Consider the following 27,897-nt stretch of genomic DNA (forward strand, 5'->3'; position numbering starts at 1 on the left):
AATTTCAAGTAAATGCACTGAAATAAGTTTGCTTTTTCTTTATTTTTGTGTTGATTAGGTGAAAATTTACCTCGTGTACAGTTTAATTGTCTTCTGTAGTTTCTTTTCGTACGCCGCCAGATCGATGCCAATTGGATTTACTAATGTCATTTGCATGTTTTTGTCTCGCATCACGTGAGCAAGCGGAAATACCTGCAAAAAGGTGTTCGTTAAAATCAATATCAGGCGACAGAAATGGAGAGAAGTTTATCTATCACTGAATTAATAAGACTTTTATTTACTGTAAAAAGACTTTTATTTCAGAAAGATTCGAGAAACGTATTTAAATACAAGACATTTTTCTACTCTTTTTTATTCAGAGGACGAAATTAAATTGATGTGCCATGACAAGCTGGAATGTTTTATGGTATAACAAATATTACCGTTGTAGTCCGAGAATGAACGGGAGTCGTGCATATTTCTGTACTAGCCCTTAACTCCATATCATTAATTAATTTTTTAAATTTCAGTTATAATAAAATGAAAGTGAATAAATAAGTTTAGCCGTCATTTTGTTTATCATATGTGACGCGAATGTAGAGCCAACTATATCATTGTAAAAACCTTAGTGCAAAATGAATACTAGTATTGGATTCTTAGTGACATTTTACTCGAGAAGGTAACGTTGTGTGGACATGGCTTTGTTCCAATTACCTCCAGGAACATATACAGAATACAAACTAGTGTAATTGTTTCAGTAAGTATAAAATACATTTTAGTAAAAAAAAAATAGAACACTTGCAACATGTACAAAAAAGAGACTACGTGACTCCTCCAACTCACACATCCCAATACTTTCTCACAGTTGATATTGAAAGTCACTTTTCTAGCGTCGGAATCTAATTTTTTCATCTATTTATTAATAAAAAATTATTGCATAATTCCAGTCGGTAACATGATGCAACAGTACAATTACTAATAGAAAATCGCCTGTGTCCAGTTCTATATGATGAGCTACGATTTAACATGACTTTAAAACTCATTTATTATTTTTATCAATAAACTTCATCACCACTTGTGGTGGATGCAACAATAAGGAATTCAGATTGTGTGGTGGAAGTGGAACTGACTTGCTTCATTATCGCAAATCCGAAATTTGAAACATAAAGAAATGCAAGAGTAAATTCTGTCGGCAATTCATCGGCCGTTCTTTGTTGTTATACGTCAAGGATCCGTTCTTCATAATTAGTTCGGTAGTAACCGGACCATTTTGGTTACCTTTTATCTGTCAGACTGAGATGCCCAGGGAAATGCCAACGAGAGTGCCAAGAAACCTTATTGGGCACGTATACCTTTTCTTTAAGGCTTAGTTTTCTCCATTTTACAAATCCTTCTCTGGTGGGAAAGCAGTAAATATCATCAGCAATTCATTTTCTAGACTTGATGTTATAAAAAACAGAACGCAGAGACCATGAAAGACGGTAAGAGAACATATCAAGTGAGTCGGATTAGTTTTGACTGAAGTAACAAGTCGATGATTTTCTTTTGATATTAAGTGAAATTTATTTTTAATAAGGTCCCATTTAAAACACTTCTGTGACAGGCTTTTAAACTCTCCTTTTCAAGCTGTTGCGGTGTACACGTCAATGCTTTTGTCATCGCGCTAATTCCGGGATTCAGCGGCGTCACAATTGGCATGCCTATCAGTGAATGGATAGAAATTTTGGAGTTTATGAACTCTGCGCCATGGACAGATTCGAATCTGTTCTCCCATTATGTGGCGACGCTCTTGCTGTATACAGTCAGCCAAGCAAAAAAGTGAGAGGGGGGACGGGGAACAAATGAAATGGTTTATTATGACTACTTATGCGACGAATAGATTCAACGCATTCGATCAATTCGTGATGCGACGTCTCGTCTTCTCCCAGAGGAATCAGTAGACAAATTTCTGGCATTGCTAGTTGAAGAACCATTAACCAATTGATGGATGACGCGCATATTCAGGTCAGGATTGCCACAACATGTCAAACGAGCGCCATCATGACGAATAATGAAGGGTGCAACGTATCAGTCGCTGCTTCTCGAGGTTAAGCGTGTTTTGGGCGCAGAAATTTCCATCGCTAAACATAAAACCGATTAATTATTCATATGAATGAGAAATTGTAAACAAGGACTTCTGAAGGAATGAGACAGTAGATTTGGTAGCGGAAAACGGTATATTTCATTAGAGTACCGGGAAAATGCCCAAAGAGAAAGACCAGCACCTTCGTCCTGACCAATTAAAAAACCGGAAATTACCTGCTGTAAAAGTGTTAGTAGATGGACGAGAATGCATACTTCTGGTTGATGCATTTAAAATGATCAAAAATCTTCATGATATTAAACCTGTTGAGGGGGTATACAAAAGCAATGTATCATTAAAAAAATATGGTGTAATACAGTTACAGAAGGAAAACGCCTTTATTTTATAGTAAATGTTTAAAACTTCTATATAAAAATGTTATCGGCCGAAGTTAAGGGCAAGCCAAAGTCTTCATTTCCATACAGGATGGGGGAGTCAGTTATTCCCCTGGATTACCTCTACATTATCTTTGATGCTTACTATTTTTTTAGTCTTCATTTCATTAAATCTTCAAATGTATTTGAGAAACGACAAAGAAGTTTCGCATTTGTATCAAATTATGCCTTAATTTGGAAGAAAGAGAAGTTCGATGCAGCAGAATATAAGACGATCTTCTTTGATCTTGACGAAAATGATTCTTTTTGTTCCCGATTCCATTTATTCTATTAAGGAAAGGAACATATACATTTGCATATATTCATTTGCATATATACATTTGCATATATACATTTGTATATATACATTTGCATATATACATTTGCATATATACATTTGAATATATACATTTGCATATATACATCGCATAAAACACAAAGATATGACATTATGGAATTTCAATTTCGCACCGAATATGATTAAGAAATTTTATTTAGTTTACTAATTTACTTACTTCATCAAACACCTTAGAAAGGACACGTTTGTTGATGCTTGGGACGTTTTTTGTTGTGTGTTGAATGAGTGTAGGCGACAAAGCGTCCATTATTGTCAACCGTTTGGCCGACAATTTATTTCGTTTCAGCCAACTCTTAACCGAACTGCTTCGCGCATTAGTCCTGAACAAGAAGGAATGAAACAACATTTTTTTATTAAAATTGGCGAATAAAGAGAGAAAAGTGAATTTTTAAATTGAAATCGTTTAAGATTAAATTTGATTCTTATTAAGTGATATATAAAATTTGATCTTTATTAACTGATATATAAAATTTGATTTTTATTAACGGATATATAAAATTTGATTTTTATTAAGTAATATATAAAATTTGATTTCTACTAAAGGATATATAAAATTTGATTTTTATTAAGTGATATACAAAATTTGATATCAAACATTTAAATCTTGGCACAAGATTGGAACAGAACTAGAATGATGGATTTTTTTGTGAATATCGAATTCACAACAGGTTCTTCTAAGCCGAATACATATATCCCGATTAAAGAAGATGAATTTGAAAACGTTAGGTTTTTGCAGGGGGGGGTCGTCTTCCTCCCACATACACCGTTTAATAAGTGTAAATGATCACCCATCTTATATTGACCAAAACTGACGTAGTTTAACTACGCTACGGTGTCTCAAAGTGATTATATTACACACACATACACACACAAACACACGCACACTTAATATTAAAACGTAGCTTTGCAAATCATATTCCTTCAAAACAAGAAGGAATAATTCAACTAATTTCAAATTGGAAGTGAATGGAAAATGATGTTTTACTGTAATTTCACATTCCGCGGCTCATTTGGTAAACAAGTAGGTTTTTCAAAACGCTTGTGACGATGATTATGTGTTGGGGAATAGAAATCTGATGATATTACTGTTTTTAAAAACAAAACAAACGCAGTTTAAATAATTCAATTGTCCAAAATTTGATTTAAAATAAAAAGTAGACCGAAATACGTTATGTTTACAGGTAAATTTCACAATGCGTTCCTTTTATTTTCTTACCGATGTTTCCCATTGAAGTTTTGCTTTTCAGGCAACATAACTTTTTCAACTTCCATATCTTCAAATACAAAAAAAGAAAATGGCAAATAGAACATTTTTTAAATTAAAGAATTTTGTTAAAATTTGATCATTTTCAATTTCTTGTTTGCGAGCGTTGTTTCATACTTATTGGTTTCTCCCGGAATCTCTTCATACAATGTTTATTTTTAGAAGAAAATTTTAGTTAGAAGAGAAATAATATTTTAGGCTGTCAATAAATCGATTTTGCAAATCGAGTGTGGTTTGAAAGGATATAGAATTTTGGACAGCTGAGAGGAAGTGTTGTGTCAGGGTTATGATGATGTTTAAATAGTTCTTTTTGAAGTTTGGATAGTTATTAAAACCAGGGAATGGCTACATGAGATTTGCATACAACATTTTTGTTTACATGAAGGAACTTACCTTTTTTTAATGTTTCTTTGAACGTTTAAAAATGAATTTCTTCTTTCCAACGATTCATAGAAAAAGAAAACATGTTATAGTAGAGTGAACAAGAGTTCAGATCTTTGCTATTGTTTGAAAAGGAGAAGACGAACTTAAGGAACGTATAACTTAGAGAAAACGAGATGGCTTACGAAATTCAAAGTTCGGGTAAAGAAAAACCGTGAAGATGCCTAAATGATGAATTGCGTCCAGTCGACAAAGAATGGAAAATTCCGCACTGACACTCTTCTCCCAGAATGACTTTATGAAGAAAGTATGAAGGTGAAAACAAACTTCAAATATTCCTGCTTATGACGCGTCAGAAAAAAAACACGGTAAAATGATCGTGTGATCTCATTGTTGTAAGAAAAGATTGATTGAGCTGTTGAGAGTATCATCGATGACTTGTCCACCACGTTTCAGTTATAAAGGGCCAACAGTTTTTGTTTTAACTGTCATTCAATGATCACTTGGATACTCTATAGAGCATTTTTAATAACTTTGACTCATTCCTTTCTTGGATGTGTCATGATTTTTTAATCTTCGGTTCAGAAATAGTCAGAGGAATGTTTTGCTAGACATCAGATTTGAGATAACTCTCATAGATAAAAAAATATGTTATGGTTCAATGAGTTAGAAGGAAATTCAGGATTACATCTCCTACCGATGAAACGATCGCCCATGTGTCTCTTAATCTCTTTAAATAATTGAATTGTGGTGAGAGAAAGGCTGTTGGGGATTCATGGAGGAAAGTTGGTGGGTAAGTCAGACGCAGACTAGAGGTTATTTGTATTAAATAGCATCAGATAGCAGAAATGATTGCGAGTTTTGGTAATGATTCTATAGGTGTCATGTTTTGGGGAGGAGGCTTACTTGTCTACTCTTTGTATTATTCTAGTGATGCAAACTGTGGATTCAATGCAAATACAAAATGCACCCATTGTTACATTTATCGATTTTAAATTCTACACAAGACATTTTTTCCAGCAAATAATCTGTTGCTGCCATCAAACGCAGTAAATATACTTTACAGTTCAATTACAGTTCAATTACTGTTCAATTACAGTTCAATTACAGTTCAATTACAGTTCAATTACAGTTCAATTACAGTTCAATTACAGTTCAATTACAGTTCAATTACAGTTCAATTACAGTTCAATTACAGTTCAATTACAGTTCAATTACAGTTCAATTACAGTTCAATTACAGTTCAATTACAGTTCAATTACAGTTCAATTACAGTTCAATTACTGTTCAAAAATGTTCGTTACTGATACACACTTTTTATCATTTTGTAATGTTTACTTGCATCATGTCTTTCATTGTTAAATGAAGAAAAACTGTAAACATCAAGATATTGTAATCATCAAGATATTGTAATCATCAAGATATTGCATTTAATTAATGTTGATTGCTTTGAATCGTTTTTAATTACAATTTGATGTGGAAAATATTTGTGATTTCACACGTAAAATAGTCAAAGTGCACAGCAAAGAGATGACGAGTCCTTTCTTTTTCGAACAAAGAGAAGTAAGAGTTACCTAAATCTGAAAGCGTTTGCAATTGAACATTGCCTTCTTGATATACATCGCTCTCTTCTTGTTCTCCCTTTTCTTCTTCTTTGTCTTCTTCAGCTGTATGACAATGACTTTCTTTGTGAGATAACATAGGTTGCTTGAATTCAATTTTATGACGTAATCGGCTTGTTTTTGTTGAAGCTGGAAATGTAAAAATAAAAGTATAAAATTTTAATAGTTACTCTGCTGCTAAGGATGATATCTAAAACTCTGGATTTGATCAAATCAAACTATTTTAAAATGGCGCCTTTTCACGCAGAGAAAATTTGAAAAGACTAAGAAAAATATAGATCTATGGAACACTTATAAAGTTAGCAGTCTATATAACATCGTACACCATGAATTACTTTGACGTTTCTGAAAATTTGAGATGAAGATTAGATATTCGTATTATTTGGATTCATCGGACTACTGTTCTCATCTTGAGCGTGATTTTCACAACGTTTCGATCGACCTTCTTCAGGTGTATCTTGTCAAACTTCGGAAGGTTTCTGTCGAACTCAAGATTTTGGATAGAATTTGGAACGGTACCGTTTATTTACTTCAAGGGGCTAGCATGCTCTTGTTCCGTCAGCCATACAATTGCCAATTGCTTAGGACCTCTATCCAGTCAGGCTACCCCCTCCATAATGGGTTCCGTTCGAAATTCTGTCCAAAATCCCAATTTGACAAAAACATTCCCTAGTTCGACAAGATACACCTGAAGAAGGTCAGAGGTTACATTGACCGAAACGTTGTGAAAATCACACTAAAGATGAGAACAGCAGTTCGATGAATCCAAATAAAATGAATTACTTTGTTTTTTTTTTACTTTAATTTTATCCTCGTAAAGAATAATCAGTTTAAAATGCATGAAAATCATGTTACCGTGTGTTCACGTAGTGTTTATTTTAGCGAGATAATCAATCAGATTCATTGTTATTCCCTACTACAGGTTAATGTTTTAATTAGCCAATGGCGGGATTATTCTCAAACAAAGATTCCAATGACTTTTACTTCTTATTTTTTTGTTCTATTTTGTATATTCTGACGACTCTATTACAAAGATGAAACGCAAGTTATGAAAATATATTCGTGCCAATTAGGCTGCACACAAGCTTCTACCTTTACAATACAGATAGCTGAAAGTATTCCATTTCTTTTACAAAAAAAAATTACTTTATGCTGAATAGAAGTCATTATTTATGCTTTTGCCAAGTCGATACTCCTATAGGGGAGAGTATATATATATATATATATATATATATATATATATATGTGTGTGTGTGTGTGTGTGTGTGTGTGTGTGTGTGTGTGTGTGTGTGTGTGTGTGTGTGTGTGTGTGTGTGTGTGTGTGTGTGTGTGAAAAGAGTTAAGAGTAAAAGAGTAAGATCGATTCCTTAATAGGAGAATTATCAGTATAATGCAATGCTCAACAAATTGTTTTGGAGCTGATATAGAGATCAATAAAGTAATAAATAAAAATTGATGATATAAAAATATACACTAATATATATAGATTTATTCATTTATTCAATAAGTATGATACATCAATGTATTGAAGGGTAAGTGAGAAATCTTTATACCATGGTATTTCGAAGCCTAATTCTTCTCATCAGAAGAGGAGAGAAGATGCTAGGTAACATAATAGGGATGCAAAGTCTTGCGAAAGTTACATTAGGAGTGAAATAATTGTGCAGTGAGAGACAAAATATTGAGACTGTTTGGGAGTGGAAGAACTAAATTTATCTCTGTGAGAAATGCAGTCTCCATCCACTTTAAATGCTGATTCAATGCATTGCGTTTGGTGATGGAAAATTTGCAACTTTTAGAATATTAAAGCTGGCATGAGAATATAATGAATGGACATTACGTTACTTTTTCGGGAGAGAAATGTTTGAAACGGCAATTAATTTCAGGATTCAGTTTTTGATTCCACGTTTCCCATGTCTGAAGTGAAAAAATGTGTTCCTTGGTTGATCGTGTAGCTATTCTTGATTTCAATTAGCGTATCCCAAAAGGTCCAAGTGATGTTATAATTACTTCTAGGAGTAATTCTTAGTTATAGATAAGTGGAAACCAAAATATTGGGAATAAAATGTAACACAGTTCGGAAGCAAATGAAGATTATGTAGTAAAAGACTCGTATTAAAAAACAAAGGACTATAAAACATCACTAAGTGAAGATGAGTAACAAATGAGGGAGGAGTAGGGGAAAATGAATGTGCTAAAAGTCACTTGTAAGGCGGGTTAGGGTTAGGCCGGTTTAGTTAGGTGGGATTAGTTATCAAGTTTGTTTTTTTCCGGTGTAGCCCCTTATATTGGGATTATATGTCATGGGTAATAACTGAGAATTCTCTGCTGCAATAAAAAATATATCTGGTTAGAATAGTCCAAAAGATTTAATGTTGAATTTGTATAAAGAAATGACAATTATAGGGGTCTATTTGTAGGGGAAAGTTAAATTCTAGAGGTGAGGGAGACCAAAAAGGTGCTTTCAGATATTAGGATTGAATGGTGGGAGAGGGGGAGGCAGTTACTGATAAATTTAAAATTATGCCTTAATTGAAGAAAATAAATGGGTTATGAGTAAAAGCTGTCTGGGAGGCATATTGGAGAGAGAATTTGATAAGTGATGATAAATGTACAAATGAATATATATTAGGATCTTATAGGATACTGATACTTTATGATGCTTTTTACACATAGTCATTTATATGTTATTATTATTGGCTCACATGGAGCTTTCACACAGGTCATCATAGGTTTGATTGAAAACCTGTGGGGTTTCCTGGAAGCTGAGTGACAACAAGTCTCCCTAGATGTCCAGCAATCTCCACCTCCTTCGATAGCATTAGCAAATAAATTAATGTTATCGCAACAGCCTCTCAACATTGATTTCTCGCTGGCGGCGGCCATTAGTCTGTACTGGAATTTGAGTGGCACTGAGCCTCCCCAAGGTCCTAGTTCTCTTCGTGCTTGTCCAGCAGACATCTTGTCAGCACTGTCTCCTTGGTCTTTCCCTCCTCCTTAACCCTTCTCGGCTTTTTGGTTTCACAATTTTTTTTGGAGGGCGGGGAACACGGTAATGAGGCAATGGGAAAGGATGCGTGATGGGGATGTAGAACTTGTTGATATGCAGCTTCATTGTTCTTCATTTCCTGTAAAGCTTCTTCATGTTTTGCCTCTGTAGCAGTTTGTCTGGCTCACGCATGTGTTTCATGTCTATTATTCTCCGCATTCAAGAGTTTTCCTTAATATTTCAGCCGTTTTCCTTATCGTTAATTGTTGTATCTTTGCCGCCATTCCTCTGGTTCCAATTTCTCCTATCCTTTTTTCAAAGTTTTTCGGGATTGTTCCTAGACCAATAAATTTCCTGTGTGTCATGAGTAAGTTGCTGGAATCCATATTAAATAGAGAAATAGTCAATCACCTCAGCAGAAATAACCTTCTTAGTGACACGCAATATAGTTTCCGTTCTGCAAGATCTACCGCAGATGTGCTAACGGTTATATCTCATGGGATTAGTGAATCTCTTGACAAAGGCTTTCTTTTCCAGGGCAATTGCTCTTGACACATAAAAAGCCTTCAACAAGGTATGGCATAAAGGCCTACTTCACAAGATCTCCAGCTACAGTATAACTGGAAATATTCTTTCTATCATTAAATCATTTCTCTCTGATAGGTTCATAAGAGTAGTGATTGATGAACAAAAATCAGAGGCCTGCAGTATCAATGCTGGAGTCCCTCAAGGGTCCATCCTGGGCCCAACTCTCTTCCTGATCTACATCAATGATCTCCCAAAACACATACTTAAATCATTCGTTGACATCTATGATGATGACACGACCATCTACGGCAACACATCAAAGGCTGTAAATGACAAAGCTCTCTCTGATTCTCTCTCCTCTGATCTCGAACGAGTGCTTCAGTGGGGGAAGACGTGGCTGGTTACCTTTAATGCATCTAAAACCAAACTCCTATCTTTACATCATCAACGCTCCGATCCCTATCTGACATCAATTGAAATGGATGACTCTCGTCTAGGAGAAGCCCCATGTTTTGACAAGCTTCTGGGCTTGACCTTCACTCCTGATCTGAAATGGAACACGTACATCAAGTCTGTTACCAAGGTCGCTGGGAAGATGGTGGGATCCTTCTACTGCTCCAGAAGATATCTCACTACTGATGCAATTCTCTATCTATATAAAAGCCAAGTACGTCCAAGGATGGAATACTGCTGCTAAAAACAGCCTATCCTGCCTTGACAGAGTACAAAATAGACTTTGTGGCTTAGTGGGGAATGCCCTTTTCTCTTCCCTGCAACCTCTCTCCCACAGAAGAGACGTTGCGAGTCTATCCTTGTTTTATCGTTATTTTCATGGCAGGTGCTCGTCTGAACTCCAATCTCTGGTCCCCCCCTCACCAATCTTTTACAAAAAAACCCCGTCTAGCTGAATCCACTGTCAAAATCTTTCCCCACTCTTTATCTATGCCTAAATCAAAACGTAGATTCCATGAAGAAAGCTTCTTTCTTAGAACTGCACGCCTGTGGAACTCTGTTCCCTCTGCTTGCTTCCTTCCTGACTACAACTTGGATATCTTCAAGTCCAACGTAAACAAATTCCTGATGAACCGCCCCCTTAAGTAGACACTTTAAATATCCACACTAACGTACTGTACTTACAATAACCCTTATCTCTGAGTGGCTTCCGGGCCTTGATAAGTGGTGACCATCTTGTAAAAAAATAAATGAATAAAAAATAATAATGCTACTATTATCGGAACTATTTTGATTTTCTTCATCATCCAAATCCCTTTTAACTCTCTGGCTAGCTCTATGTACTTGCTCCGTTTCTCCTTTTCTTTCATACTTACCCTGTGGTCAGCTTCGACAGCAAAATCTACGATTTGACAGGATTTTTCTTTCTAGTTAATTATTATGACATCTGTCTTCTTGCTGGGATGGGTTTGTTCATCTGTATGTCCATGTCCCATAGGATTTTATGGTTCTCATTTTCAAGTACTGTTGCGGGCTTATTCTTGTACCATTTGTTTGTACATTCCAAATACAGTTGTTTGCATAATTCCTAGTGTACTGCCCTTCCCACTTGGTCATGCCTGTTTTTGTATTCCTTTTGAGCCAGTTTGCTGCATTCACTTACTATATGATTTATCGTTTCATCTCTTTATTCACAGAGTCTGTATCTGCTGTTTTCTTGCGTTTTATCGACCTTTGCTTTGATATGGTTGGTTTTTATCGAGTTATCTTGTGCTGCACTTATTATTGATTCAGTTTCTCGGTTTATATGTCCTTTTCACATCCATGTCCAAGGGTTTTCGTTATTTTCATCTTTTGTCATTCTTATGAATCTTCCGTGTAGTTGTTTCTCTTTCCATTTTTCTTTTCTTGTATTATCATTTGTCTCTCTGTTTTCTGTTTTTTTTTTTGTAATTTTTTCAGTGTCTCTTGCTGCCATAATTATCCTTTCAGTATTTTGCATTATATATTTTTCTAGTTCTTTTTTTTTGTGACATTTAGACAGTCTTCTATGAAGACCAGTCCTCTGCCGCCGTCTTTCCTTTTTACAAAGATTCTGCCCACATCATCCTTTGGCTGTAGCATTCTTCTATTATCCATGCTTGAGGGACCCAGTTGTAAGCTGTTTGGTAGTCGATCCATGCCATGGCTAAATTCTTTCTCTTTCTTTTTACCTCCTTCAGGATCTTTTGATCTATATATAGCAGATCATGTGTTCCACTTTTTCCTTTTTGGCATCCTTTCTGTTCCTCGGGGAGGAGTCCACGATTATTCAGGGAGTGGTTGATTTGTTCCCTCAGTTGTGCTGTCAGTATTTTCCACAAAGTGGGTAAGCACGTGATCGGCCTATAGTTGCTGGGAGCAGTTCCTTTATCTTTGTCCTTCTGTAGCAATGTGGTTCTACCTTTTGTCATCGCATCTTACGTGGCTACCTAGAGTAAGAAGAAGGCCGATGCACATAATAGCATAACGTCACTTCCTGATTAAGCTGTAGGTATAGACAGCTTCCGGTATTCAGCCATGTGGTCACGCTAACAGGAATAAAAAAATATGGCTACCAATATGTGTTATCGATTGTCCATGTAAGGTCTAAAGAGAAAGAACAATTCTCCATTCGGATAATAATTATTATAATTGCACATTTGGGATAATTTTAATCAAAATATCGTAAGTGGATTCATGTTTGAACTTATTTTTATTGGAGAAAGTCAAATATTTAATTTAATTTCTTTTTTTTTACTGCAAAACAAACAATTTTTATATATTTTTCAGTCTGTTCTTTTAATAATAAATAAAATGTTTCACTGAGTATTTTCAAATATTTTAAAGTTCGCATTTTTCCGGGCAGCTTTGTTTTTATTTCTTTAATTTTTTTTTACGATCGGTGAATTTTCAATATTTTAGCACCGGGCGTAATTTATTTCTTTGAAATATATTTAAAACTTCAAGTTTTTGCTTTTTATAACATTTTAACTGTAAATAATTTACACGATGGGTTTGTTTTACTATACACATAGATTCGAAAAAGTTATCAAAAAAACAAATATATAACAGATAAATGTTACCAAAGACAAGATAAGTTACTTTTGTACCAAACATGCCGACATTTTTCTTTTTAAAATATATCGATAAACGTTATATGATTTTAGAAGCGATTACACGTTTTAAATTGAGTAAAACCACTAAAAACCTTTCTAGATAGGTAGAAGAGTAACTTATCTTTCCTTTGGTAACATTTATTTGTTATATATTTGTTTTTAACAACATTTTCAAATCTATGTGTACAGTAATATAAACCCAAAATTTAATTTAACTTGAAAATAATATATCAAATACACGTGCGTACACTGCACAAGCACCCTTATTATTATCATATTAATAATACACACCATACCAACTAGTTGTGAAGGGTCAGGGGGGATGGAAAGACCGAGGTGGGACAGTACTAACCAAATCTCCACTGGAAGTGTGCAGTTCAGTTGGGGAGGCATTTTGTCACCCAAACCCCAGGAAACACCAATGACCGATGCCAACGAGAAATCAGTGACACCGGCTGTTGCGATAACATGCAATCATCTGCACAAGTGGTCAAGAGAAATCTGGGGAGATTTGTTGTCACTTGGTCTCCAGGGAACACCAGAGGTTACCGCCAGTGAGCGATCACTGATGATGGCCTGTGAGACAACTAATACACTACACATTTTGATGAAAAACATGAGGAAAAAAATAGACATAGAAGAACAGAAAACCAAAACTTTACATATAATTTCTATATTTAAAGTAACAGTTATTTAAATATTTCAACATATAATATTGTGGGCAAAATCCAGCTTCCCAATAAGGGGCACTCTGGATAGGAACAAAAATAATGTTAGTCATGAAAGATTTCTCTCCACCGACCGAGGACAGAAAAAGTAAAGTGTAGCATCAAAGCAGATACTACACTGTGATCTTGTTCCGAAGGCCCAAAAATATTTGTGTTTAATGTTTCTTTAATTGTTTGTCCCCTAAATTCATAATTCAGTTTTATCAGTATTAAATTGTATATTGCTTTAAAATTACTTAATTTTACATAGATAATATTTATATCTTATAATGAATAAATTTCAGTTTAAGTATTCCTTTTTCTTTTTAAAAATGTTTTATTGCTCTTTTTCAAATGGCCCTCATATAGTACTGACAGTATGACAGTCTGACAAATCTTACCTACATTGCCTGCAGACATTTTTCAGTTTACAGGCCGCCTTCTTACTCTCGGTGGCCATGATCTGGAACGCTTGCTTCCTGTATACATCGTCTTAGGTTTTGGGCTAGTCTTTCATGTAAGGTTATGAATTATTATTATTATTATTAAATCATTATATAAAACTTGCCATTATCAGGTAAATATTACTGAAATCAATAATACAAATATGTTTCTTGTCTTATTATTTATTTTAGATGATATCAATTAGATTTGTATAAAAATCTCATTAAAATAAAATATATGCAAGTTAAGTTTTTAAAACTGTTTTTCAAAACGAATGATAGAATTTGATTTAGGCACAATTTATTTTGAATTCAAAGTTAGGTAAAGTTTAAATTAGCGACACTAGTTAATTTTCAATTGTTTTATGATCAGAATCTTGTTTTTTTAACTGTTATTTATAATGTATATGTTACGTAACGAAGGCCGTTATTTTAATGGAAAAGTTTAAGTAATATGTAGAGGTCAGCGGACAGTGAAATCTCACTGATTTCTGATTTCTGATGAATAAATCTTCTTGAAAACTAAACATCAGCGTCCGAGTAATTGTATGTACAGAACATTCAGAAACTTACCTGCATGAATATGTCGATTGCACATTTTCACTCTGTGCTTGTGTAGATTTCTTTTACAACAAGGCGGAACAAAAGGCCATTGGAGAGGATAATGCTCTGTCTGCTGTAAACGTGAAGTTGAGGAAGAATGTGGCCTCGTTGTAGACCAGCTGTTCTCACTTTGAATTAACTTATTCTTAGTAGAAATCACTGAGCCATCGGTACTGACGTCATTACTAAAAGTAACATGATTATGAAAAAGGAAAATTAATGATAAAAAATGAAAAATGAAAAATGTTTTTTATATATAATAAAATTGTAATTCTGCTGTAACTCAAACACAAAATGGAAATGACATGGTATTACCATAACAGAACATTTATTATTGTTAGGAATTACATCCAATGGTTAAGTCTAAGTAATAAGAAGTTGTGGACGATTCGCAATTCAATGCGATGAAACAGGAAAGTATAATTTGCTAATATATAAGAATTTCGTTATTTACGTTTGAAAAGTAAATTTGCATAAATCCACGGCCATCGCTTAACATAAGATTATGTGATTCTTAACGATTAATGGTTTTATATACATAATGCAAATTTATCACTTATATCTGAAATTAAAGAATCCTTGATATTTAGCCATGTGTAAGTAATTAAAATGAACTGTGTAATATTGACATACAATAAGAGCGTGTGATTTTGTTCACCTAGAATTGTAATCTAGTCAATATTAAGTAATGCGAGAGATTTTTTTTGAGTTCGAAATGTCATGAAAAATGCTTCACCTTCGAGATTGAAATAACTTTTAGTCTTGAAAATCAATATAGCGTCTACCGGGGTCGTCAATTTGAATGATTAGCATTCGGCATATAAGGGAAGGATAATTATTTCGTTTTGTCTGACAAATGGCAAATATTTGGAATTCCGTAAAAACCTATAACATGCAAAGATGTATATGTGTTTAAATTACAAAGTGTGTTTGAAAAGTAACAGAATACTTGTGTTACCGATAATTTATTTGTATTCTAAACAATTATTTAGATAACTATAACTACTGTGCACGAACAGATAACACTGGTGAACAAAAATTCAGTAACTTTGAGTTGCATTAGATATTTTAACTGATTCTGAAGGAATTTAGGCGCTGATTTCAAATCTGAAATTAGTTTTTCTCTACAAGCTTCAGTTTGTATGCAATTTGAGGTTAATGAAATTGTACAAATGTGAACTTGTGTAAAACATTTATGAGCGCACGTTCACATATATAGATAGCATGTCCACACACACACACACACACACATATATATATATACATATATATATATATATATATACATATATATATATATGTATATATACATATATATGTACATATATATACATATATACTTGTTTATTGTTATATAAACATGCTCACATCCCGCTGCTACAAATAGCCACTTGTTTCAATCAAACAACAGATATCATCAGGCAGCGACTTGACTATTCAAAAGTTCAATGAATAAATTCATTTTTGAATAGTCAAGTCGCTGCCTGATGATATCTGTTGTTTGATTGAAACAAGTGGCTATTTGTAGCAGCGGGATGTGAGCATGTTTATATAACAATAAACAAGTATTATCAGCTCTTTTTATTGAGCACTATCTAACAACCTCGTTGAATTCATTAGTCCATTACTTTTGAATATTAAAAAACCCGAGTATATACATATATATATACATATATATATATATATATATATATATATATATATATATATATATATATATATATATATACCCAGTACAGACATAAATCCTTCAGATATTCATGCAACAGAGATTTCCTAGAATAGAATAATGCATCAGACAGCGTAGGAAGTGATAATAATATGTTTGGATAAACAGGAAAGGAAAACCAGAGACGCCCCTAAAGTTGATATTGATTAAATTTTGTGGCTTGTGTCAAATTATATTCTGAAAAGGTCCTTGCTCAGGAATGTAAACAAGAACAAGGCTGTCATAATACATCATTTAGAAGCTAAATAAATAAGGAAATGAATGGGAATGCTTCATGGAAAAGTTATAAGAATTCTACTTTATGAAAAATTCAAGTGAACATTGTGTGCATATTTTTTAGCAGTTGGGACTGGCTGTGAATTTTCTACCCTCCTTGACTATAATTTTTCTTTTGTTTCAGATCAAACATGGCTTTCATAAGCAGACATCATCACGTCAGATGCCTTCTGCTTCATATGTGGATGCTAAACACTCGATCGTCAGAGACGTAACATATCATCGTCCTACAAGCCTACCTACAACGCATATTTTGAAATTCATTTTGATGATCAAGACAAGCAATGGGTTCCTTATGTTGTTTGCCACAATTGTGAGGAAATTCTTCGAGACTGGACCAAAGGAAAACGCAAAGGTCTGCCTTTTGGAGTTCCAATGATTTGGCGTGAACCCACCAACCATGTAACTGACTGTTAAACACAAAAAAGAAGAAAACCTGACATAAGATAATCTGAACATTTCCTCAGCTATTTGGCCTGCTCCACACTCTAAAGAAGTTCCAGTTTTCAAAGGCTTGCTTCATTGGACGATAAAGACATTGGACGATAAAGACATTGGACGATAAAGACATTGGACATGATACAAGCAAGACAATTCTGATAATGAATTGGCAGAAAAGTGTTCATTATCGGAGGACTGTTTTACAGACACCGAATCTTTTTCCGTCTCCAAGCCTCTTCCCCAAGCTGAACTGGATGATTTAGTGCAGGATTTGGGTTTTCAAAGAAAGCAGCAGAAGTTTTGGCATCAAGATTACAAGACAGAAATCTTGTTGATCACTCTATTAAAGTATCATATTTCAGAAATCGTGACCAGTTTTTTTTTTACCTTCTTTTTAGAAGAAAGACAGTTTGTTTATTGACATTATATCCCCGGGCTTCTCAAAGAATTGGGTGTACCTTACTATAGTCCTGCTAAATAGAGACTGTTTTTAGTTCAAAACGCAGTCTAAAGTGTGTTCTTATAAATAATAGCAATGTTTATGAAGCAGTAGCTGTCGGTCACTCAGTGTATTTGCGGGAAGACTATGATGATATGAAAATGGCCATGGACTTATTAAAGTATCTTGAGCACAATTGGATCATTTGTGTAGACTTAAAGATGGTCGACTTTCTTCTTAGTTTCACTAAGTTTCGATGTTTCCTCTGTATGTGGGACAGCCGAGCACAAGAAAAACATTGGATCCAGAAGAACTGGCCTATTCAAGATACTCTTGAAGCAGGCATGCCAAATATCATAAATGACCCAATTGTAAACAGAGATAAGATTATCTTTCCTGTTCTTCACACCAAATTAGGTTTGATGAAGCAATTTGTCAAGGCACTGGAAACCGAAGGTGAATGCTTCCAACACATTATCACAGCTTTACTAGGGTTATCATTTGAGAAGATCAAAGCAGGTGTGTTTAATGGCTCACAGATTCGAACCCTACTTCGTGATGATCAGTTTGTTGCTGAGATGACAGCTTTAGAGAAGGCAGTTATCCTTTGTGGCAGTAGGGCAGGTCGATTTTGGAACCCCGGTGAGGCAATGGTGACGACAGTGTTGCAGACCAGGATATAATACCCTAGCTAACCACAAGAAAATAATGAAACGAATGGGATTGAAGGAAACAAAGACTCAATTGATGGATAAGATAAACGTGTCGTTTATTTACTGTTGAAAGAATGTTTTAGATATAACATGTGTTCATGTTTGCGCGAGTGTAACCAATGTTCGTTGTGGGACTGGTGTTGTAGAAAGAAAAGGAAATGTGTGTTCATCTCAAGTTCGGGTCACTATCGTTTGTTCGCGCGTGGGAAGAGAAGTGAGTGTTGTAGTGGAAATTGGAATGATAGTCCAGCGTGTAGACAAAGACGAAGAATGGAGAGTTGACGTCAGCTACGCGGTGGTGTTCTCAGGAACCAGTAGTAGATAGAGAGAGAAAGAGTGTAGGTACTGTCTGTTGGCCTTTTGTCCCACATAGTAGTAAATGGCGTGACGCACGAAAGCTGGGCCTAAAGGGAGGAGCCGCTTGTTGCTCTCTCTTTTATACTCATTTCCGGTGGTCTTTTGTGCATGTGTGTATTTCTTTAGAAAGCGGAAGTGACGTCGTCCATGTGTGCGTGTGTGAGTACATGTGTGTACGTTAGTGTTTGTGTATATACACGTGAATGTGAGTGTATGTACGCGAACGTGAATATATGTACGTGTGTGGACGTGGGCGCGTATGCTTGTGTGCGCGTATGTATGCGACAAGTAATATAGCTTGAAATGTGAATGTGTGTTTTTGTGCGAGACTAGAAAAGGCTCGCGCAATAGTTAAGGGTTGACATAAAAAAAGACCTACACGAAATTTTTCTCAAAATCGTTATATTTGCTTGAGGAAATGACTTTTAAAGTTGAAAAATTGAAACGATTAAAAGTTTTTGCGGTGAATTGTCAAGAACGTCCTGTCATCAACACAATCCGTACTGTTAAGAAAATGGAATCATTGTTTAGAATATGTTTTAAACTACATTTTAAATAAAATTAGAGAGGACAATGAATTAATAACATAAATATTAAGTGAAGAGGCAAAATTATGTTTTTTAAATAATAGCAACCAAAGTTCGCTTTTTCATTTCAGGAACTTTTTGGCGGTGGAAACATTTTAGATTTCACCGTCGCAAAACACGTTCGTTATTGATATTGAAAATTAACGTTTGTTTATTATTTAATTTGAAAACATTGCGATTTAGGCTTAATTATTTCGAAAGGAAAAACGAAAAAGACTTGTTTAAAATATATATTGTTATATTTCAAGTGTCTGCAGGGAATTTAAACATATTCGCTTTTATCTTTTTTAATTTGTTTTTCTATTAGGTTGGGGCAAAAATAATGGCATTTTATGACGTTCAAATGAACGTCAAAAACATTATTTTTGCACCAACCTAATATTTCACATCAAATTCGCTTGGAAATTGTTATTAAAATATGGTAATACTCCAGTTTTATATTTAAAAAAAATAGTCCATACAATTTTATTCTACACATTCTTTACGAAACAACCACGTAAATTTTCAAGTTTTTCTATTTAATAAAAAATACTTTGCAGAAAATTAGAGTCAAATTTTAATTTCTTTTATTTTTAGGGAGTAATTGTTTTTAAGCAGTGTTTTTCTTCTAAAATTATAGTTTTAAAATCAGATAACCCACAAAGATTAATACGAGTAAATAAGGAAACTCCTTTAAAGGTTTTTCGTTATTTGTGCATCTATGTTATTGTGCTAAAATAACTTTGTTATTTAGAAAACCATTCTTAATATGGAAGGAGGTTGTATTGTAACTATTCTGTGCTTTCACCTAAAAATTTAATAAATAAAAATTTCATAAAAATTGAATTTAACTTGAAAATAATATTAAAAATAGCATAGTAACATAGATGCACAAGCACTGGTTTTTCAAACTCTAAACACTAAACAGTAAACACTCGTTTAAAATGGCACATGGATAAATTCATGTTATCGAAGGAGCTAAAATCTGCTAAAAATGTCTAAACTAAACACTACTATGCCTCTGATTTGGTTTGGCCCTCTCTCTTCAATACATCTAATTCAACTCTACAAAGTTTTTCATTATTTCTTATAACTAGTACTTATTTTTTTACATATGAAACTGGAAGATAGCCTAATACAGTTTTCTTCAGTTATAATCCATTAATTTATTTTACTTTTCAGATTAGAATGTCAGTAAAAGCACGACGTTCAGTTTTAACCCGTGGTTCACAAAATTTGCTCGTCCACCTTGTCATTTGGATGGAACAACACTCCCAACTTCACGACAAGTCATCCAGTTTAGTTATTTCCTCGGAAACAGTTATCCCACTTAAAAAATAGTGAGATTTCTAATTACCAAGAAAATAATTAGTATTCGGAAAGCAGTCAATCCACAATCGCCCTTGTTAAGGTAACATTATATAGGACAGAAGATCAATATATTTTGCTATAAGAGGGCCAAACAGATTGACAGGAAATCTCTTGCAGCAATCAAAGTGAAAAGAATGAAGGAACAGCTAGACAGACTGTTTGATATATTTTCTTGTAGCTGTAAACTTTCTGTCTTGAGATGTGATGACTTTGCAGTAAAGTGCAAGACAAAAAATTGTCAAACAAGGCACATAATCTATACTTGTCCTCCTAACAAGGAGGTAAAATTAGTTCTATAGATTCACCTGCAATTATTTTTCTTTTTTTGTGGAAAATAAAATAATATATTGATATTTATTATGTAATCTGGCTCTATTATTAAACGTGCAATTTTTTCAATTTTCAGGTTCCACTAGAAGAAATGCCATTTACAGCAACTTTGAAATTAATTGATGGAACACCAAAAAGCCTAACAATATTTACTGGTCCTTTGGGGAAACTATACTATAACTATACAAACATAACTTTTTATAACTATAAACTCAATAATTATCAAGATTTGCCTTAAGTAGAATTCTAAAAAAATTAGTGTCCCTGCCGATCATCATTATCTGACAGCAGAAGAAATAAATAATTTAAGTGTGAAGACGAGAGGCTACTTTTTGAGTATGCTGTTGGCATTTCTTGTGGAAAAATTAACTTAGAAAATTGGGCCCTTGAATCAAGGATGATGGCTAACATAAACCATAAGATTAATGTGTTTATGGACCAGAGTTGTCTATCCTCAAACCCTATGATAAATTAAACATTTCGGTCAAATTTACCATCCAAGTGTAAGCAGTAAGTTGGTTTGAGATCAAAACCGACAATATTTTTTTAACCAACAACAATATGATTCAGAGAACTGAAATCCAAATTACTGTTTTAAACTGTTCAAAATATAGTGCTTTTTTGTCCATTAAGTAAATAAATATTTATCCATTAAATTTTATTAGTTTTATTCATATTACATCGCAAAAATATAAAAAAATAAGTGTTTTCAAATAATTGTTTTGCTGTTTTTTGTATTGTTTTTTCCAGAATAACTAAAAAAAAAAAAAGGAAAAAGATTACTGCTATCAATTTTGCAGCCACACACTGGTCAAATTTGATTGATTTTTCTCCAAAAGTTGTATATGGACAGGAAGCAAGACATAGACATATTATTACAACATCATCGTGCCAGTAAATTAAACCTTCATTTCCTCAAAAGAAATTATACAGAACAATTTAGTTCTATTATAAGTTTATATTATTGCCGCTAAAAAAAATTAAAATACATGGTTCTGTAACTTGTATCAAGTTGTTATATTGTGTAATACATCTCCACATATCTTTTTGAATTGTGAAATTTAAAAAACTTAGTTGCTAATTAGCTTTTTTTACAATTTTTGTTTAATCAATGCAGTAAAAGTTGAGATATGTTGCTAGTTGTGATTCATAATTAAAATTATAATTCATATATTTATTTTTCTTTCAATGTATTTCATATAAATATATCAATTTAAATTGAATATTTTATAAAAATAGTGAAATTTCAAAGTCAGTGTTGTGTAAAATGCTATGAAAATTAAGGATTTTTCGGCATTTTTCTACACGATTTTAAAATTAAATGCTCAATTTTCTGTTCAAGATGGGAATCTAATTTTTGGTATATGTTCTTATCTTACTAAACAACGTTTTATTTACTGAATATTTTTCCGGTATAAGGACCCAAATTTGCCCACCTGGGCCAACTTGGGTTCTTGTTTACTAAATTGTTATAAAGTTATGACTAGACAAATCGAGGGAAGGGGAAAGAAATGCGTGCAGTTCAAGGAATCGATCGATTCAAACCGGTTAAAGGTTCGAGTTCATTTCAAGTTTAAATCAATTATGTAATTTGGGAAATGCAGCCGAAATACGATTCCAAAAAAGATGATAAATCCAAGTAAAACAAAAAATCTTCATGTATTTATCAGCTCGTATGCCTGCAGCAAGTGACGAAGATTCAAATCTTGCCAGAAAACTAGTATCACGCTGTTAATGTAATGTCTGAACGAGGATTGTAAGGATTTATCTTTTTAATCACATCATAAACCGAAATGCATTCTGATAGATTTTATCATATTAAATTATTTTAATAAGAATTTTGTAATTTCTTTATAGTTTACGCTATTGCATATAAAATTTTAATAGATAGTAAATAAAAGTGAGGATTCAATCTGTAATCATTAAACTTCCTTTCACACGAGAAGTGCACACACACGCCTCATAATTTTATAGAAAAGAGATAATACCGTGTAAATTACACCTGTCCGGCTAGTCCGTGTTATTAATTGAAAAATCTTCGGTTGAATATGAAATAAAAAGAAAATAATAAGAAACGACGAACCATTTACAAGATTTCATTTTTCTGATTTCTCCTTTCCAAAGTGACATTAGACATTCTTTTCGTAAGCTAGAGACAATTGCAAGGCTTCGATATCCACGGTCCAGCTCTTCTTCCAACAAACGAATATCTTCACACTGCAAATTAAATGTTATAAATAATAATAATAATAATAATAATAATAATAATAATAATAATAATAATAATAATAATTGTGGACTACTTCGCGAGGATGCTGAAAAAGGAAAAAACGAACATATGATCTACTATACATAAATAAACAGATCCTAAAGAAAGTAAAAAATCGAAAGAAGAATATACCCAAGAGAGCATACGAGAGGATCCCTCAAGCATGGATAATAGAATGCTTGAAGATATACAAAATACTAAATAATCTAATTCAATCTAATTGAAAACGCATAGATAACATGGAAACTTCAGTTGACAGCTGAAAGACAATACATAACTAAGATAAAAATAAAACGATGTCTTTTCCACGATTTCTTATCACTACTACTGTTCATTATAGTCATGAAGCTTCTTAATAATATATTAAGAAATGACAAGCCGGATACAATTTTACTTATACAGACGAAAGAATTAACCACCTAATGTATATGGACCAACTAAAACTTTTCACAATAGACAAAAGGGAACTAGAGATGCTAAAAATGAACCTAGAGTCTTCGGCAAAGATATCCAAATAAAATTTGTAATGGAAAACTGCATTGTTAGTTATGAAAAAGGAAAAACTGAATGCAGTGGAAAATATGCAACTACCCAACCAGCAGAGATGAGGATACTAGACAAACATAACACCAACAAATATTTAGGATTTCAGGAATAAGATACCATTATATCAACAGAAATGTAAGAGTAAAAGGAAAAGAATACGTTGATATGCTGAACAAAAAAAAACTGAGACATTTCGACCAGAAGATCAGGACACTCATGACTATGCTACCCAAAGGATAATGCTGACTCATGTTTGCATGAAAAGGAAATATGGAGAAAAAGGACTGATTAGCATAAAAGACTGTGTGAATAAAAAAAATAATTAGAAAAGTACATAACAAAAAATAACGCAGGCCAACAACAACAACAACAGCAAGAGACAGTGTAAAAATAAAAAAAACAGCTGCAAAGGATCAGACGAAAAAAGAAAAATGGGAAGAGAAATAGCTACACAGACGATCGGTAAAGATGATACAAAACACAAGAAACCTAAAAAAAGAAACCTAAAAAAAGAAACCGGATCACTTTTAACAATCACACAAGACAACGTGATTCGAATCAACTATATCAATAAGGATCGACAAGACACAGGAAAACAGCAAATGCAGACTCTCTGATTAAAGAAACGAAACAATAAATTATATAATAAGTAAATGCATTAAACTAGCCCCCCCCCAAAAAAAAACATAAGAATAGAAACGAACACCCAAACAAATGATACAAGCACAAACCGGTAGCAATACTTGAAAATGGAAATCATAAAATTTTATGGGATCTGGACGTACAAACAGATAAATACATCTAAGCAAGAATACCAGATATTCTAATAGTTATCACGAAGGAAAAGTTCTGCCAGATCACATATTTCGCTGCTCCAACAGATCACAAGGTGAACATCACGAATGGAGAAGTGAAACAAATACCCAAAACTGACAAGAGTGATGGAAGGGATGCGGAAGATGAATTAAGATGCGTCAAGAGAACCTATATAGGAGCACTAGGAACAATACTGAAAAAAAAAGAATAGAAGTTGCGATCATAGAGATGGCTGACAAATAGCAATAATGAAAACGGCTGAAATATTAAGGAAAATCCTTGAATGTAGAGCTACAAACGCTAACCAGTCATATAAAAACTTCAACAGTTTTTTTAAAGAAGAACATAACATGAAACCAAGAAAACTGAAATAGGATAATCATAAGTTTAAAAAAACTGAAATAGGATAATTATAAGTTAAAAAACTGAAATAGGATAATCATAAATTAAAAAAACTGAAATAGGATAATCATAAGTTTAAAAAAACTGAAATAGGATAATCATAAGTTAAAAAAACTGAAATAGGATAATCATAAGTTTAAAAAAAATGTAGTGTTGGCATCAATTATCACCACACCAAATAGTCAATAAGAATTGAAGGGAATAAAAAAAGCAAGCAAAAAAAAAAAAGCACTAACCAGACCCCCACTCATTAATTTAAAAGAGAACTGGGACCTTGTGGAAGCCTATTGTCACCCAAATTCCAGTGATAACCAATGCTTATTATCAACGTGTAGTCAATAATGGCAAGCAGCTGTTGCGATAATGCAAATTCATTTACAAAGATTACCAAAAAAGGCGGAGAGTATGAGAAATATTAAGAGACTTGTAACGAAGACTCCAGTGAACATCACAGATTGTTGTCAATGTCTAATCTATAATGATGACTTGCATGAGAAATCCTAGTGAGTGAAAAATAATAATAATAATAATAATGATAATAAATAATAATAACAATAATAAAACATAACATTATTATTATTAAATAATAATGATAAATAATAATAATGATAACAATACTAATACTACTACTAATAAGTAATAATAATAATAATAAATAATAATAAATAATAATAAGAATAATAAATAATGATAATGATAATAATAATAAATAATAAATAATAATAAATAATGAATAATAATAATAAATAATAATAATAATAATAATAATAATAAATACGACCAGTGTGTTTAGTAACAACATACAAATTGGATTTTGCTTCACGAAATGTGCTATTCTTTTGATCAAAAGAGGAAAACTTATCTACTCAGAACACACTCTTTATCTGTGCCTAAACCTAAACGTAGATTCCATGAACAAAGTTTCTTTCTTAGAACTGCACGCATGTGAAACTGTTTTCCGTTTGCCTGCTTTTCGGCTGACTACAATGTGATTATCTTCAAGTTCAATGTAAATATGTTCTTGATGAGCCGTTTCACTTGTTAGCAAATTTACCGAATATCCATTATTAACGATTACTATATTGTCCATTGACTACTGTACAGTCCTTAACTTTTATCCTCGAGTGGCCTCTGGGCCTTGATAAGTGGTGATGCCTATCTAAAAAAGGAAAGACTTTGAACCTTCAGCAAGAGATTTGATAACGAATGTTAACAGTGCGACACGTAATAAATACTTGGGAATACTGGAAGCCGATAAGATTAAGAACATGGAAATTAAAATGAAGTATCAGTCGAGTAGAAAAGAAGATTAAGGTTATTTTTAAATCGAAATGATTATTCTATTTTGATTGTTCTATTTTGATTATTCTATTTTGATTATTCTATTTTGATTGTTCTATTTTGATTGTTCTATTTTGATTGGTCTATTTTGATTGTTCTATTTTGATTGTTCTATTTTGATTATTGTATTTTGATTGTTCTATTTTGATTGTTCTATTTTGATTGTTCTATTTTGATTGTTCTATTTCGATTATTCTATTTTGATTGTTCTATTTTGATTATTCTATTTTAATTGTTCTATTTTGATTGTTCTATTTCGATTATTCTATTTTGATTGTTCTATTTTGATTATTCTATTTTGATTGTTCTATTTTGATTGTTCTATTTTGATTGTTCTATTTCGATTATTCTATTTTGATTGTTCAATTTTGATTGTTCTATTTCGATTATTCTATTTTGATTGTTCTATTTTGATTGTTCTATTTCGATTATTCTATTTTGATTGTTCTATTTTGATTGTTCTATTTTGATTGTTCTATTTTGATTATTCTATCTTGATTGTTCTATTCTGATTACTCTATTTTGATTGTTCAATTTTGATTGTTCTATTTTGATTGTTCTATTTTGATTGTTCTATTTTTATTGTTCTATTTTGATTATTCTATTTTGATTGTTCTATTTTGATTATTCTATTTTGATTGTTCTATTTTGATTACTCTATTTTGATTATTCTATTTCGATTATTCTATTTTGATTGTTCTATTTTGATTGTTCTATTTTGATTGTTCTATTTTGATCGTTCTATTTTGATTGTTCTATTTCGATTATTCTATTTTGATTGTTCTATTTTGATTGTTCTATTTTGATTGTTCTATTTTGAGTGTTCTATTTTGATTGTTCTATTTTGATTATTCTATTTCGATTGTTCTATTTTGATTGTTATATTTTGATTGTTCTATGTCGATTGTTCTATTTCGATTGTTCTATTTCGATTGTTCTATTTCAATTGTTCTATTTTGATTGTTCTGTTTTGATTGTTCTATTTCGATTATTCTATTTTGATTGTTCTATTTTGATTGTTCTATTTTGATTTGTCTATTTTGATTGTTCTATTTCGATTATTCTATTTTGATTGTTCTATTTTGATTGTTATATTTTGATTGTTCTATTTTTATTGGTCTTTTTCGATTGTTCTATTTTGATTGTTATATTTTGATTATTCTGTTTCGATTATTCTATTTTGATTGTTCTATTTTGATTGTTCTATTTTGATTGTTCTATTTCGATTATTCTATTTTGAATGTTCTATTTTGATTGTTATATTTTGATTGTTCTGTTTCGATTGTTCTATTTTGATTGTTCTATTGTGATTGTTATATTTTGATTGTGCTATTTTGATTATTCTATTTTGATTGTTATATTTTGATTGTTATATATTGATGGTTCTATTTCGATTATTCTATTTTGATTGTTCTATTTTGATTGTTATATTTTGATTGTTCTATTGCGATTATTCTATTTCGATTGTTATATTTTGATTGTTATATTTTGATTATTCTATTTCGATTGTTCTATTTTGATTGTTATATTTTGATTATTCTATTTCGATTATTCTATTTTGTTTGTTATATTTTGATTGTTATATTTTGATTATTCTATTTCGATTGTTCTATTTTGATTGTTCTATTTTGATTGTTCTATTTCGGTTATTCTATTTTGATTGTTTTATTTCGATTATTCCATTTCGATTATTCTATTTCGATTGTTCGATTTCGATTGTTCTATTTCGATTCTACTATTTTGATTGTTCTATTTTTATTATTCTATTTTGATTGTCTATTTTGATTATTCTGTTTTGATTGTTCTATTTTGATTGTTATATTTTGATAGTTCTATTTCGCT

The 27,897-nt window shown here is 32.5% G+C and overlaps 1 protein-coding gene across 5 annotated transcripts in view; it reads right to left on the reverse strand.

Annotated features, from left to right (window-relative positions):
• The window catches only part of LOC145261120 (von Willebrand factor A domain-containing protein 3B-like), a 290,745-nt gene that overhangs the window by 25,955 nt on the left and 236,893 nt on the right, over positions 1-27,897 (reverse strand). For 3 of the 5 annotated variants that reach the window (XM_080119362.1, XM_080119365.1, XM_080119363.1), the window contains 6 exons: positions 22,765-22,898; positions 14,430-14,644; positions 6,053-6,229; positions 4,050-4,107; positions 2,991-3,153; positions 71-192 (listed from right to left, as the gene is read on the reverse strand). In XM_080119362.1, the coding sequence (XP_079975488.1) occupies positions 71-192; positions 2,991-3,153; positions 4,050-4,107; positions 6,053-6,229; positions 14,430-14,644; positions 22,765-22,898 (869 nt within the window). The remainder of the gene's footprint in view (positions 1-70; positions 193-2,990; positions 3,154-4,049; positions 4,108-6,052; positions 6,230-14,429; positions 14,645-22,764; positions 22,899-27,897) is intronic. The other 2 variants (XR_013864415.1, XM_080119364.1) reach the window with 2 other exon arrangements.

Source organism: Euprymna scolopes, chromosome 37, assembly GCF_053919585.1.
Source record: "Euprymna scolopes isolate OS-2025 chromosome 37, ASM5391958v1, whole genome shotgun sequence".
NCBI classification, from domain to species: Eukaryota; Metazoa; Mollusca; class Cephalopoda; order Sepiida; family Sepiolidae; genus Euprymna; species Euprymna scolopes.